Genomic DNA, 12,981 nt, shown 5'->3' on the forward strand with positions numbered 1-12,981 from the left:
AGCTCTGTGAGCAGGCCAGGGGTGAGGTTTGCTTTTCTCCATCCCTAGAGGGCTCCTGGGCCACTGACTCTGTCCCTGGGGGCTGAGCAGAGAAATCCCATGCTGCCTTTGCAAAATGTTTGCTGCTGCTGAATCAGCAGGCAGATTTTCCCAACTGAGGTAAAACCACTGCCAAAAAAATTTCTGATGGGCTTTAGCAGGGATGTGCTGCAGAGGTTGGGCATGTGCCAGCACCCCGTGCCACGGGAAGCATTGGTTGTGGCCTTGGCCGTCTCCTGGGCATGTGGGTAATGTGTATGCTTATATCCTCCCTTCCATACTGTCCTTGCAGGATATTCTACGTATCTCATGACTCCCAGGACCTAAAGATCTTCAGCTACATTGCCAGGGATGGGTCTAGCAATGTCTTCAGGTGCAATGTCTTCAAGTCCAAGAAGAAGGTAAAGATGTTGGGATGCAGATCTCGTCCTGGTGTGCTCTCGGTGGAGCAGCTGGGGCAGGACTCCATGGCAATGCACTGGAGCTGGCAGCCGGGGCACCCTGGTGATCTGAGACCCTGTGGCAGCACAGAGACCCCTGAGAGCTGTGCCAGGCTGGGGGGTCACCATGCAGAGGCAGCTCAGCTGAGGTTACATTCCCCCTCTCCTCTCCTGTCCTTGCCTGCCGCAGAGCCAAGCCATGCGCATCGTGCGGACGGTGGGGCAGGCGTTCGAGGTGTGCCACAAGCTGAGCCTGCAGCACACCCAGCAAAACGCGGACGGGCAGGAGGACGGAGACAGTGAGAGGAACGGAGATGACCTGGACGTCCCAGGTATTCCGCAAAGGCGGAGGTGTGGGGTGGCATGGGGCTCCCGGGGCCTGGCAGATGGGGTTTGCAGAGGCACTGTCTTCCCATGCTGCTCCTTGCTGGCTGGCACCTCTGGGCAATGGATTTGCACAGCAATCTGGCCTGCTGTGCTTCAGGCTCAAGCTGCAGTCTTGCCCAGCAAGGAACCTTCTCTAGGTGTTAGCCATGATCCTCTCAGACAGCCCCCTTGCTGGGAGCCCATTAGCAGTGCCTGGGACTCTGCCCTGTGCTTGGCTGCACACACTGCAAACATTCCCTCGCTACTGCGGCACAAGAGGCCCCAAGCACAGATCTTGCTCTTGTCCTGAGGCACGCCTGAGTCTGGGGCCAGCTCTCTGTAATTCCCTGAATGGACATAGCCGTGTTTGCGGTCTCCCATCAAGCTGTCAGGGCTGCAGGCAGGCTGCAGACCCCGCTTCTTCACAGCCCTGTGGGTAGAGGGTGCAGGGATGCCTGGCTGGGGGGCTGCTGGTCTAGCCCCATCACCCTGAGCTCTGCAGGGTCCCGGGGAGCAGCCCTGCTCCTTGGTGCCGGTGCCTGTGCTGGAGGGGAGGCAGATGTTTTACAAGAGGTTAGTCAAACCCTTCCCTTGCCAGGTGGGACACTGGCAGGTCCTGCTGCCTGTCTGTGTGTGGACTGCCTGCCCTGCCATGCCATGCTGTGGGCTGGATCCCCCCCATCCCAACAGGAGCAACCTGGGCTGGGCTGCGGTTTCCTGCTTGCCTCTGTGACCAGTGCTGCCGTGATGACCTAATCACTGGGCTGCCCTGGACCGGTCATTGTTTGGTTTTCCTCCGCACAATGTCCCAGCCACGATACGCAGCTCCCTGGGGATCCCAGAGCATCTGTTTTTTGTTTTTCTTTCCCATAATCTCTTGTTTACCTTTCTTCAGCTTTATCTGTGTTTTCTGTTCTTGGTGGCCCGTTTGTCCCACATCAGGGCTTTTGGCTGCCGTTCCCCAGGTTTGATGTGCTGGGGGCTGGGTGTATTTTTGGCTGCAAGCCTCCTCCTGAGCAGCAGCAGGAAGAGACAGCCGTGTTTCTCTGTACCTGCTTCCCCCCGGGCTGGAGGGTGGGTGGCACGGGGGCGGTGGGGACCGACTGTGGCACTGTTCACAGCCGTGGGTGGACAGTAGTGAGCTGCAGGTGCAGGCAGGCTGTGCCCTGCCCTGACCCTGCTCCCGCAGCCTGTCGCCTCTCCGGTGTGGAGAGAGCGACCGCTTCGGCTGAGGAGACCGACATCGATGCCGTGGAGCTGCCACTGCCCGGAGCTGACATCCTGGACTTCAGCCGCGGCGTGACCGACCTCGATGCCGTGGGCAAGGAGGTGGGTGGCCACACCGAGCCCAGGGTCCCTGCCCTCTGCTCTCAGGGGGTGGCATGGCCCCAGCCCCGTGACTCTGATGTGCATCCTGAGGGCTGGGGGGTCGGGAGGGATTGTGCAGCATTCCCCAGCTCCCAGATCAAAGCCATCTGCCGCTGCAGGGCTGCCCTTTGGCTCGGGGCCCAGGGCACTCCTGGAGAGCGCTGTGCCGAGGCTCAGCTATGTGCAGCCACACGGAAAGCGTTTGGGGCAGAGCTGATAGGGATTTTTTTCCACCAAAACCACAAAAATAAAAGACTTCTTGATACAGTGGAAATTCCAATGGGAAGCGTCAGCCTTTTCGGGAATTTTCTACAAAACTATTTGGGTGGTTGTTGAAACTGAAAAGGTACTTCTTGCAAAGGTTGTCAGCACCCTTAGCAAAGTGTGCTTTAGCTTTGGATGCAGCTGCTTCTTTCTGGGTATTTCGGGGGGCTGCTCTGTGCCAAAGCTCGTGTGTGCCTGGTGGCTCTCTGAGGTGAGTGCCAGGGGATCACACTTTTGACATTGGTGTTTTGCAGAGCTGCCTCCACCCTGAAGATATCCTGACAGCGTCACCCAAGATGCTGCTGCCCTCATCTGCCCAGCTGCCCGAGCTGGGAACACCCCTCTCTGCCCACCACCAGATGCAGCTTCTCCAGCAGCTCCTGCAGCAGCAGCAGCAGCAGACACAAGTGGCCGTGGCACAGGTTCTCCCCTCTATTCTTTCCCAGGGGCAGTGGCAGGGCTGGGGCACACTACTGAGCCCCTTGGTGCTGCGGGAGTGTCCTGCCTGGGGGCAGCGATGAAGGCAGGCAGCTCCATGGGGAGGGGGCTCCATGAGGTGCTTAGGTCTGCTTCCCACCAGGTGTCTTGGGCCTTTGGCTGCTGTGTGCTCGCCAGTGGCCTGCCCCAGTGACTGGTGTGCCTGGGCTGTGCAGCTGGCAGCTCACTCTCCATGCAGCTATTTCTCATTTAAGCAGCCCTGGCTGCTTTATCCAACTCATTACCTGAGCTTTACTTGTTCCCTAACCCCTCACAGAACTCTCTGCAATTCATCAATTTTCTTCCTGGCCTGTGCGATGGGCTCCAGCAGCCTTTCTGTGCTGCCCCAGGGCTTTGCTCCTCTTGCATCAGTAAATCAGTATTTGTTGATCAGTTCTGGCTGAGCTGCTGCCTCCAGAGCCCACGTGCCTTTTGGGGTCACAGGTTGCCAAGTTGCTTTCCCCTCTGGAAGAAGGACCTGCATCCTCAGGGAATCTTTTATGTCTATCCAAGTATAGTGTTGCTCACAATCCAAAAGGCTCCATGGTGCCTGCTCAGAGTGTAAAGTATTGCACCCCTTGCTCTTGGTCTGGCTTCACAGAAAGCTGTAAATCCCAGTCCTTTGCCTGGCCTCCTGTCACTCCCAGGCTTGCTGTGCTTCAGCTCAGCTCTTCCCAGGGCCACTTTGCTGGCCGCATTTGGGCAGCACCTGCCTGCCAGCATACCCGGCACTGCCTCCTGGTACCCATCTGCAGGGGCAGGTGGCCCCCAGCTGGGCAGCTTTGAGGCCCCTGCAGCAGCAGCTCACAGCTTGTCAGGTACAGAGAGCTTCCTCTTCTTCCTCAAAGTCAGCTTCTAGTCCAAGGTAAAATAGCCTTTTGTGTTTGATGGGGATATTTTTTTTTTGGGTTATTTTTGTTTTGTTTTTTTTTTGTGTAGTTGTAAATCTGTGTTTTCCTGGTTCCAGTCCTTGCTGGAGAGAGGAGCAGTTGTAGGAGCCATGGGTGGGTGCCAGGAAGGGGTGCTGAGCCAGTGTGGCCCCCAGGTCACTGCTGTCCCCTTGTGCAGTGTACGTTTCCGAGGTTCTCCTTGCTTGAGTGTGGATCAGAGAGCTGCCCTGGGCAGGAGCTCCTGGCTGTCTGCCCTCAGGGACATGGTGCTGGGGACATAGATGTTTGCATTATAGGAAGGTAGTTGTGCTGAAATCAATGGTGGTCTTGCCCGTGGGCTCCCTGCAGGCATTGCTTCCCAGAGCCAGGCTGAGCAGCCAGCTTGCACCCCCAGAGCCACCACCCCTCAGCAGCACTCTGCCATCTGTGGTACTCCAGCCCCTCCTTGCGACAGGGGCTGCTGGCTGGGCCCTGTTTCTGGGAAACCTGCCCAAAAAGACAGCTTTTCCAGGGCCAGCTCTGCTGCACGGCTGCGCCCTCGTGCACCTGCAGTACCATCCAGTCGGTCGAGTGTGTCTCCTCTGCTGCATCCATCTGGCTTCCTCCTGGGCTGCCCTTCCCACGCACATCCGCAGCTCATGTGCACAACTGACAGTTCGGTCAGTGCTGCGCTCCTTGGCCTCGAGCTTTTCCATCAGGGAGGCCAGGGGACAATGTGCCGAGCCCTGGTGTGACACGGCCCACATTCTCCCCATCACATCTGCAGTACCCACAGGGAATGGCTGCTTCATCACATCATGGGGTAGGATGCTGGTGAGCCCTGGGAGATGAGTAGGGATGACCAGAGTCGAAGCCCTCCACCCTTGAGCGGCATCTCCCCGTGCTCACCTGCTGTCTTCTGTCCCAGGTCCACCTGCTGAAGGACCAGCTGGCAGCAGAAGCAGCGGCACGGCTGGAGGCCCAGGCTCGTGTGCACCAGCTCCTGCTCCAGAACAAGGACTTGCTGCAGCACATCTCACTCCTGGTCAAACAAGTGCAGGAGCTGGAGCTGAAGCTGGCGGGGAACACGACCAGTAAGCGCTGCCGCCCCTTCCTCTCCCCTCGCAGCTAGCCAGGGCTGTGGGGGACGTGTATGTGGGTGCTTTTCTTGGGATTTTTCATGCATTTCCAGTCATTTTGTTCAGAGGGATATTTGTGCCCTTCTGGCCTGGCTTGTGTGTGTGCAGCAGGGTGCTTGCATGCAGCATGGGAAGGGGCTTGGGGAGGGCTGTATGGACAGGTAGTCGCCTACCTCCATCAGCTATACGTCTGCTTTCCCCAGTGGCTGCATGCTCCAGGCCAGCTCCATACCTGCCCAAGAGCCCCTACTTGACCTTCCTCTCCAGCAGATATAGCCATCAGCTCCGTGCAGGAGCTGGGCTGGAAGACAGTTAACTTTTTGTCCTGCAGAATTGGCCCTTTGTTGGCCAGCAGCAGCTCCTGGCATTAGTGGCACCGAATAAGCCCCTCAAAACAGTGACCCCAGACTGTCCTCCTCCAGCCAGTGTGCAGCCAGCCGTGGTGGCCAGGGGATGCCCAGGCAAGCTGGGCCTCTTAGCCGTGCCCTTCTCTTGCAGCAGGCTCCCAGGACAGTCTGCTGGAGATCACCTTCCGCTCCAACGTCCTTCCTGTCCTCTGCGACCCGACCACCCCGCAGCCTGAGGACACCCACCTGCCGCCGCTGGGCCCCAGCTCGGCTTTCCCCAGCACCATGGGCAGCCCCATAGGTAGGAACGACTGTCTGGTGAAGCTGGAGTGCTACCGCTTTCTGCCGGACTCGGGGCCGCCTGCCCCAGAGCCAGCACTGGGCAGCCTGGAGCTCATCAAGTTCCGTGAGTCGGGCATCGCCTCCGAGTACGAGTCCAACACGGACGAGAGCGAGGAGCGCGACTCCTGGTCCCAGGAGGAACCGCCGCGCCTGCTCCACGTCCAGCCCAGGCAGGACCTGGGCGACAGCCTGGAGGACGAGATCGCGGTGTAGGGGCCAGCAGGAGGTGGTGCACAGCAGCCAGGACCTGCTGGAGCTGGGAAGGACCCTGGCCGCAGCCCCATGGCCCTGGCAGGGACGGGACAGCCCGGAGGGAGGGGGGGCAGAGGAGGGTGCAGGAGGATTCCAGCACCCAGTTGGGAGCGTGTGGAGGTGAGGATGGAGCCGTGCCGAGGGCGTGTGCCAGGTGTGCTGTGCTCCAGCGTGCGTGGGCTTGTGTGCTGAGCATCCCTGCTTTGCAGCAGACACTGAGCTGACAGCTCCTTGTGCTCCCCCTGGCCCCTGTCTCCCTTCAAACTGTGTGTCAAGGTCAGGCAGAGACAAGGCACTTCCTGCTGGATTAGCCCCTTCTGGGGCTGGGGAAGCAGTAAAGCAGAGGAAGGGTTTTACTGGGCGGATGGGAGAGCAGGTCTAGGGCAGTGAGCAGGGACAAGAGGGATAGAGGGGGCAGCGCCGGGGTGGTGAGCAAGGACAGAGCAGCTGGTCTGGCTCTCTGCATGGTGGGCAGGGTGGGGGACAAGTACAGGGCCATGCTAGGTGAGGGAAGGTTGGTGACGGTGCACTGTCAGAGTGGGTCTGTGAGTGAGAAGTGAGGCATTAATGGGCAGTGGGGATGAGCCTGGAAAGGAGTTTAAGGGGTGAGATGAGGTTGCACAGGCTGGCTGGGTGCAGGCAGTTGCTGGCAGGGTGATGCGGCACTTCCAGGACAGGGTTTATCCCTGCCGAGACAGGTGGAGGGCGTGTGGGTAGAGCCTGCTTCTCTCCCAGGTGGTGGAGCAGAGAGGAAGGCACAGCTCAGTGTGGAGCAGGCAGCACCAAGCTGTAGAGCATCCTCCCCCTCAGCATCTGATCCTTTGGCTCCTTGGCACAGCTGCCAGGTTTCAAAGCCTTTTTGGTGCTCTGAAGTCACATTTTCAAGCACTTCCCATCACCGCAAACTCCCTGCTTTGCTTTATAGAGAAACCCTCCCAATTTCCAAGCAGTTGTTTTGCCCCAGACCAAGGCTGGGAGCTGCAATGCTGGCATTGGCATCTTCAGGGATGAGCACACTTTCAGCCCTCAGTGGGGAGTGAACTGCTGGTGTCTGCAGAGGTGCTTCATCACACCTCTGGTTTGCACCCTCTGGAAAAGTGAATCCAAGATCTTGGGATCCCCCACCAGCCCTCGAGAAGCTCATGGCTTAGAGCCATCTGTGGGGGCCTCCAAGGGATCCAGAGCTCGTTTCTTTTCTGCAAACACTTTTATCACCTGCCTGGTGCTGAGCCTCTAGGAGGCCATGATTGAAGGGTATGAACCAGAGTCCTGATGTCTGCCCTGCTTCATGTGAAAGCACTCGATGAGGTGGGGAATTGGCACAGTTGTCTTCTTCCCCATCCTCCCTCCTATCCTGCTTCTGCTTTGCTTTGTTGCTTCCTTGCTGCTCTCACCTTTGTCAGCTCTGTCTCTGCTCGATCTGCCTGCAACTAAACCCCTGGCTGATGCCAGCTCTTGCTCTCCTCCAGGACTTGGCCTGGCTGCTGAGGAAGGTCCATCACTTCTCTCTGCCCTGGTCCCCTTGGGACTGAGGGCTGCTGAGGAGTGATGTGTGGATGAGACCCTGGGGTCAGTACGAGCTGTGCTATGCACTCTCCACCACAAGACAGGACTGGATGGGCTTGAGGAGCTAGTGGGAAAGAAAGAAGGACATGTTTCAGTGTCCCCAGCAGTGCCCTGATGTCCAGGGGAGCTCCTGCACCAGCCACAGGGCAGGCAGAGTGGGAGAGGGTGCTGTTTGGTACACGGTGCTCCTGTCCTCTGGCCACCACTACCTCCGTATGCCCTGTCCCACAGAGCTGTGGGCACAGCTGTGTGCCAGCCCCTCAGCTGGGGACCCGACATCCCACTGCCAGCTTGCAGCAGGTGAAGGTGAAAGCAAGGGGTGGGAGGCTGCTCTAGCTAGGGGGAAGAAGTGGGCATGACAGCACGCACCAGCATGGCACTTACAGGGTAGGGATGGTTGGGCTTGGACAAGGATTTCCATGTGGGCAGACAGATTGTTCAGGAGAGGGGACAGCAGGAGCTCAGCTGTACACACAGGGCAGATGCAGGGAGAGCCTGGGAGGAGCAACAGCCGGCCAGAGGTCTCTTCCAGGCTGGGTTGCCTCAGGAAGCAGGTGGGGGGAGCCATCTCCTGAGCCACCGCTCTGGTCCATCCCTGCTGCACACACAGAGCTCAGGCCATGTCCTGTGAGGGGCTGTCAGGACCAGCTGTGGCCTCAGGCTCCTGCCCCCCACTCTGCCCACAGGGGACAGTGGCAGGTGCCCCACGGGCCGAGGGGGTGCTGCCAGCATCATGCTGCACCATGGGTGTACACATGTAAATGACCCCTCCTAAGTCAGCGCTGCCTCCAAGACTCCTCTCTAGCCTCTCACTTTTGTTATGGACCTTGACAGGGGTTTTATAGCTATATTTTTTGTCCTTTCTTTTCCTACAACTGTCGTATTACTAACTGTTGACTCAATCTATCTGGGAAGCCAATCTGTCAATGTAAGTGCACTTAACCCTTGGGTGTTGTCATTAGTCAACTGGCTTTTGCTAAATAAATCTTTCTATTTCTCAAGGCTTTCTGTTGTCTCTTTCTTCTCACTGACTCTCTCTTTCTGTACTTCCTTCCCTCTCCACACTGGGTGCCAGCACCAGCAGTGCATCCTCTGGCCTTGCAGAGACCCCCTCCAACCTAAGTCTCCTCTCCTGTGGGACCCCTGCTTGTGGTGCCAGCCACAGGCTGCCCATGAGAGCAAGGTGCCCAGAATATTGCTTTGAGTAGAGGGGTTTAAGTCTTCCCCTTCAGCCACTGCACAGCACAGGTTTGTCTCAGGGCTGACCCAACAGCTTGAGGGTGCCTGGGGGCTCCTAGCACCTGCAGAGCTCCCCACGGAGATGCAGAGATGCTAATCAGCACTTCCAGGGGCCCGGGAAATTTTTGGCTGCTGGAGAAGGAAAAGTAGGGAAGAGCCTCTCTTAAAGAGTGGCAGAAGCGTTGGGTAGGCAAAAGGAGAGCACAGGCAGGGCTGACTGCTCCTGAAGCAGTTCATTCTGCCGCTGGCAGGAGTGATGGAGCAGTGCCCTCCCGTGGCAGCCGCCTGGCTGCTGGGACTGCATGGACACCATGGGGGCTGCAGCCTCCCGTGCCTTCAGCTCCTGCTCCCCCAGGGCCTTGGACCTGCAGTAAAACTCCTTGCAGCTGTAGCCCTCCTGGCAGCCGTGCTGGATCTGGGTCTTGACCAACCGCGGTATGGGGAAGATGTGGCAGCACAATTGGTGGCCATGCTGGAGCACAGGCTGGCACTGGGTAGCAGTGAGTTTGTCCTGGACAATGATGCTGGCTCTGCTGCTGGCCAGCCTGTCCCTCTCAGGGGCTGGGAGGAGCCAGAAGAGAGCTCTTCAAGAGGTTGTCAGGCTGCTCACACTCTCGAGAGGTGGTGTCCAGGCTGGAGGAGAGGCTGCCCGGGCACTGCTGGGTGGCTCTCTTGGTGTAGATGAAGTAGCTGTAGGATGAACCCCAGGGCTGGTAGATGCTGCAGGTTGCTGTTGAGCAGGACTGTGGGACCACAGAACACAGAGGAAAGGGGGTCCCTGTAAGAGTCCAGCCCACCATGAGGTTGGAAGCAGTGCTGGGAACCCTTTCTCTCTGTCCCATGGGATGTGGAAGTGGTTGTCTCTGTCTCAGTATGTGCCCCTGGGATGCAGAGGTAGAGTTGGGCAGAGGATGCTGATGGGCAGCAAGGCCCCAGAACAGCACCAGGCTCATCCAGGAACTGGCTGGAGCCATCACACAGACCCACACTGGCATGGAGGCAGCCACAGGGGGTTTGAGCTGGCACTCCCAGGGGCAGCCCCCACAGCTTGGAGGGCTCTTGCTGGGAAGACATGGTGGAGAAACCAGTGTAGCTCAGAGATGGGGTGTGACTGCAGAGCCCTTTCCCCAGCAAGCACCCGCTGCCACCCACTACGCAGACACAGCCTGGGCTGGGCTGAGGGAGCCATGGTGGGGTGGGCAGTGCAGAGTCCAGACTGTGGGTGCCCCCAGAGAAGGCCCTGTGGCTTTACCAGGGTGTGGCTGACAAGGGACCCCCATGGGAGTCCCATCTCTTCAGGCAGTGTGACAAGTCTGAGCAGGGGCTTGGCAGCACAGCTCACCTGGCAATGTGGAAGGGACAGGCCTCTTCCCTTGCCATTCCCCTGGTAAATGCTCGCTTGCACTCTCTCTCTCTCTTTTTCCACAACCTGCTTCCCAAGTCGCTTGGTGTCAGGTAAGAAAAGCTCTTGGTGTGTTGGCAGTGCCAACATGGAGCCCTGGGCTTACTGCTACCCTGTCTTGCCCCATGCTGGTCCCCCATGCATGCACTGCCCTGTGCAGCCCTGGCATGGCCTGGCTGCCCACAGCCTCTGTGGGGCTGTAGGAACATCCTCCCAGTCCCCAAGATTGTTCCCACTCTGCTAGTGGGCTGGCCGTGCTGGGGTCCCCCCTCCAGCCTGGCTTACGTCCCGTCTGTTCCCTTTCCCCCTCCAGTGGACCAGAGCATGTTTGAGAACGCCAGCGCCAGCACGGCACCCACGCCACAGGCGCAGCACATCCCTGCCACGGTGGGCACCCTGCCTCAGCCCAGCCGGCCCGCTGGCAGCCAGCACCTCCGCAACCTGGGCAAGGCCATGGGTGCCAAGGTGAACGACCTCCTGCGCCGCAAGGAGCCGGCCGGCCTGCCTGGTGTGGGAGCCATGGAAGTGAACGCCAGCGCAGGTGCTGTGCTGGGCACGGGACAGCTGGCTGCTGAGGATGGGTGAGTGTCCCCGCAGTGTGCACCCCGAGGCCCTTGGGACAGGCTGGAGGGGCCCAGCACGGGGCTGTATGCAACTGTCCCTCTGTGCTTGCAGGGCTGTGGGGCTGGACGCCTTTCCCCGGCTGGAACCCCCGCCTCCCATCACCAAGAAGCGGACACCGCGCGCCCTGAAGACCCCCCAGGACATGCTCATCGCTCCGCAGCCAGAGGGGACCAGCATGAGGAGCAGCACAGAGGAGCCTCCCGAACCACCCACAGCCCACCCTGACCTCACAGAGGAGCAGCTGGGAATGGGGGACCCATCTCCTCCAGAATGCCCTGGGGTCTCTAGCCTGACAGCCACCCTAGAGCCTAGTGGGGACCAGCCTACCAGTGCCTTACCCGTGCCTGACCTCATCCATAAGGGCAGCCGGGAGAGCCAGTGGCAAGTGGGTGAGAGGGCCACTGAGATGTCACCCACCACAGAGAAGCCCTCCCGGAGACCGGGGCTGGAGCATGAGCCACCAGGGAGCACAGGGCGGCTGGAGCCACATACCTCTGGCTGGGAGGTGGAGGGGACCCATCCTGACCTACTGTCCTTTGAGTAGCAGTGGGCAGCTGTGACAGGGGCACTGTTGGGGGCTGGCTCTCCCAAACATGTCTCTCGCTGCCACTTGCCTTTTTTGGGGTGATTATTTTGGAGAGGGGGAAGCCTCGGGGTGGAAGGAGCCATTGCTGCCCAGTGTGGGCTCTGGGGAGCCATGACAACCTGCTTCTCCCCAAATTCCCAGGAGGGGCTCAGCCTGTCCTGCCATGGCTTCTGCAGCCCCATCCTGAACCTATTCACCCTGGTCAGGGCCAAGCTCCTGTCCTGCCACGGTGCCACTGCCACCCTGTCTGCAGCCAGGGGCCTTGCTGAGCTGGGGACCAAAGGGGGTGTGGGGGAGTAGAAGTGCCAGCCTGCCCCTAACCCCATTAGCTCTGCTGGAGTGAGCAGCCAGTGAGTGTCCCACAAGCACCACACGCTGTTCTCTGTGTCTGCACTGGATGCCTTGGAATGGTGGATTTCACAGCTTATGCCGTGTGCTTGCCAAGATACCCCTTCCTGGGGCACCATCAGGCTCACCCAGTCCTAATGCCTCGTGCCAGGAAGGTGCCAGGGAGCCGGGACAGCAGATGCGCCCAAGACATTCTCCAGGTGCTGACCTCGTGGCGTTATTCTGCCCAGTGCCATCTCTTTGCAGTGGAGCCCCAGATGCAGGAGACCTGGGCTCTGTCAGGGCACAGGGCTGGACACCTGGGACTGCACAGCTGCTGGCCACTGGGCTCTGGTGAGGAGCTGAGCCCTTCCAGCTCCCGTTTGTTTCCTGGTCTCATCCCAGCCACCACAGACAAGACCAAACTGTCTGGACACGCAGCTCTCTCCATGTGGGCCAGTGTCACTGCTCCCCTTTATTTCCTGGGGCAGTGGTCTCTTTGCGAGACTGGGAGGCAGGAAGCCACATGGTTCTCTGATACTGCTGTATGAGTGTTTCCCCATGGATTACAGGAGGGGTTAGCCAGCCTGGGGGCACCTGTGCCAATGCAAGGAAGCAGCTGTGAGATGGATCTTTTTGCTTAGAGCTTTTATGTACATCCTCACCACAAAGGTAGTTTTGAGAAGGAAAGCTCCAAAGCCCTGATTTGGGTTGGAGGAACCCAGGAGCTCATGGGTGGGCCTGCTCACAGCTTCTTCTGTGAGGTGGTTGGGCTGAAGAAATGTCTTCCACCACCCAAAGCCATGCTGTCCCACGAAGCTGTGAGCATGGATTCCTTTGCCGTGGGAGCAGCCACCCATGTCCTTGCTGTTGGTGTGGTGATGCTGGGGCCCTGCAGCTCTCGGCTCTGGGAAAGCCGTGCTCAAGAGTGAAGGGATGCAGAGTTGCACAGAGCCCGTGTTCGGCGCTGAGGTGTAACACACACAGTGACAATGTGAGCACGCTGTGCATGGCCAACCCCAACCCCAGACACCGGGATGTGTGTGTGTGGGTGTGTGTGTCTGCTGCCCAGGTCTACACTGCACTGTAGGTGTTGCTGGAAACCAGGGCTTGTAGCCCCTCTCTGAAGAACCAGCATCTTCCATCGCTGTGGTCCCAAGGGAACCTTCCCCTTAAGGGAGGGTCCTCACTCACGGCCGGTCCAGTCCCTTTATTTATGGTGTCGGGGTGTGTGTGCGGTTTGGGACAAGAGATGCAGATTGCACAATAAATTTTTTTTTCTTTTTTACCCACTGATGTGTAGCAGTGCCTTGATGGGAGAGGACACCCTGCAC

At 59.0% G+C, this 12,981-nt stretch overlaps 2 protein-coding genes across 5 annotated transcripts in view; one reads left to right on the top strand and one right to left on the bottom strand.

Moving 5' to 3' along the window:
• The window catches only part of NOS1AP (nitric oxide synthase 1 adaptor protein), a 42,933-nt gene extending 29,994 nt beyond the window's left edge, over window positions 1-12,939 (top strand). For 2 of the 4 annotated variants that reach the window (XM_069022337.1, XM_069022339.1), the window contains exons 5-12: window positions 332-440; window positions 670-811; window positions 2,035-2,174; window positions 2,732-2,899; window positions 4,752-4,917; window positions 5,461-5,610; window positions 10,424-10,691; window positions 10,786-12,939. In XM_069022337.1, coding sequence (XP_068878438.1) covers window positions 332-440; window positions 670-811; window positions 2,035-2,174; window positions 2,732-2,899; window positions 4,752-4,917; window positions 5,461-5,610; window positions 10,424-10,691; window positions 10,786-11,278 — 1,636 coding nt within the window. In that variant the 3' untranslated portion in view covers window positions 11,279-12,939. Of the gene's footprint in view, window positions 1-331; window positions 441-669; window positions 812-2,034; window positions 2,175-2,731; window positions 2,900-4,751; window positions 4,918-5,460; window positions 8,471-10,423; window positions 10,692-10,785 lie in introns of those variants that run through there. The other 2 variants (XM_069022338.1, XM_069022340.1) reach the window with 2 other exon arrangements.
• On the bottom strand, window positions 8,559-10,417 carry SPATA46 (spermatogenesis associated 46). The gene is given in 2 exon segments (XM_069022342.1): window positions 8,559-9,268; window positions 9,270-10,417. Coding segments are annotated over 2 exon segments (831 nt in total). The 5' UTR covers window positions 9,704-10,417; the 3' UTR covers window positions 8,559-8,871.
• Window positions 12,940-12,981: the final 42 nt, after the last annotated feature.

This window comes from Aphelocoma coerulescens, chromosome 8, assembly GCF_041296385.1.
Source record: "Aphelocoma coerulescens isolate FSJ_1873_10779 chromosome 8, UR_Acoe_1.0, whole genome shotgun sequence".
Classification (NCBI taxonomy): Eukaryota; Metazoa; Chordata; class Aves; order Passeriformes; family Corvidae; genus Aphelocoma; species Aphelocoma coerulescens.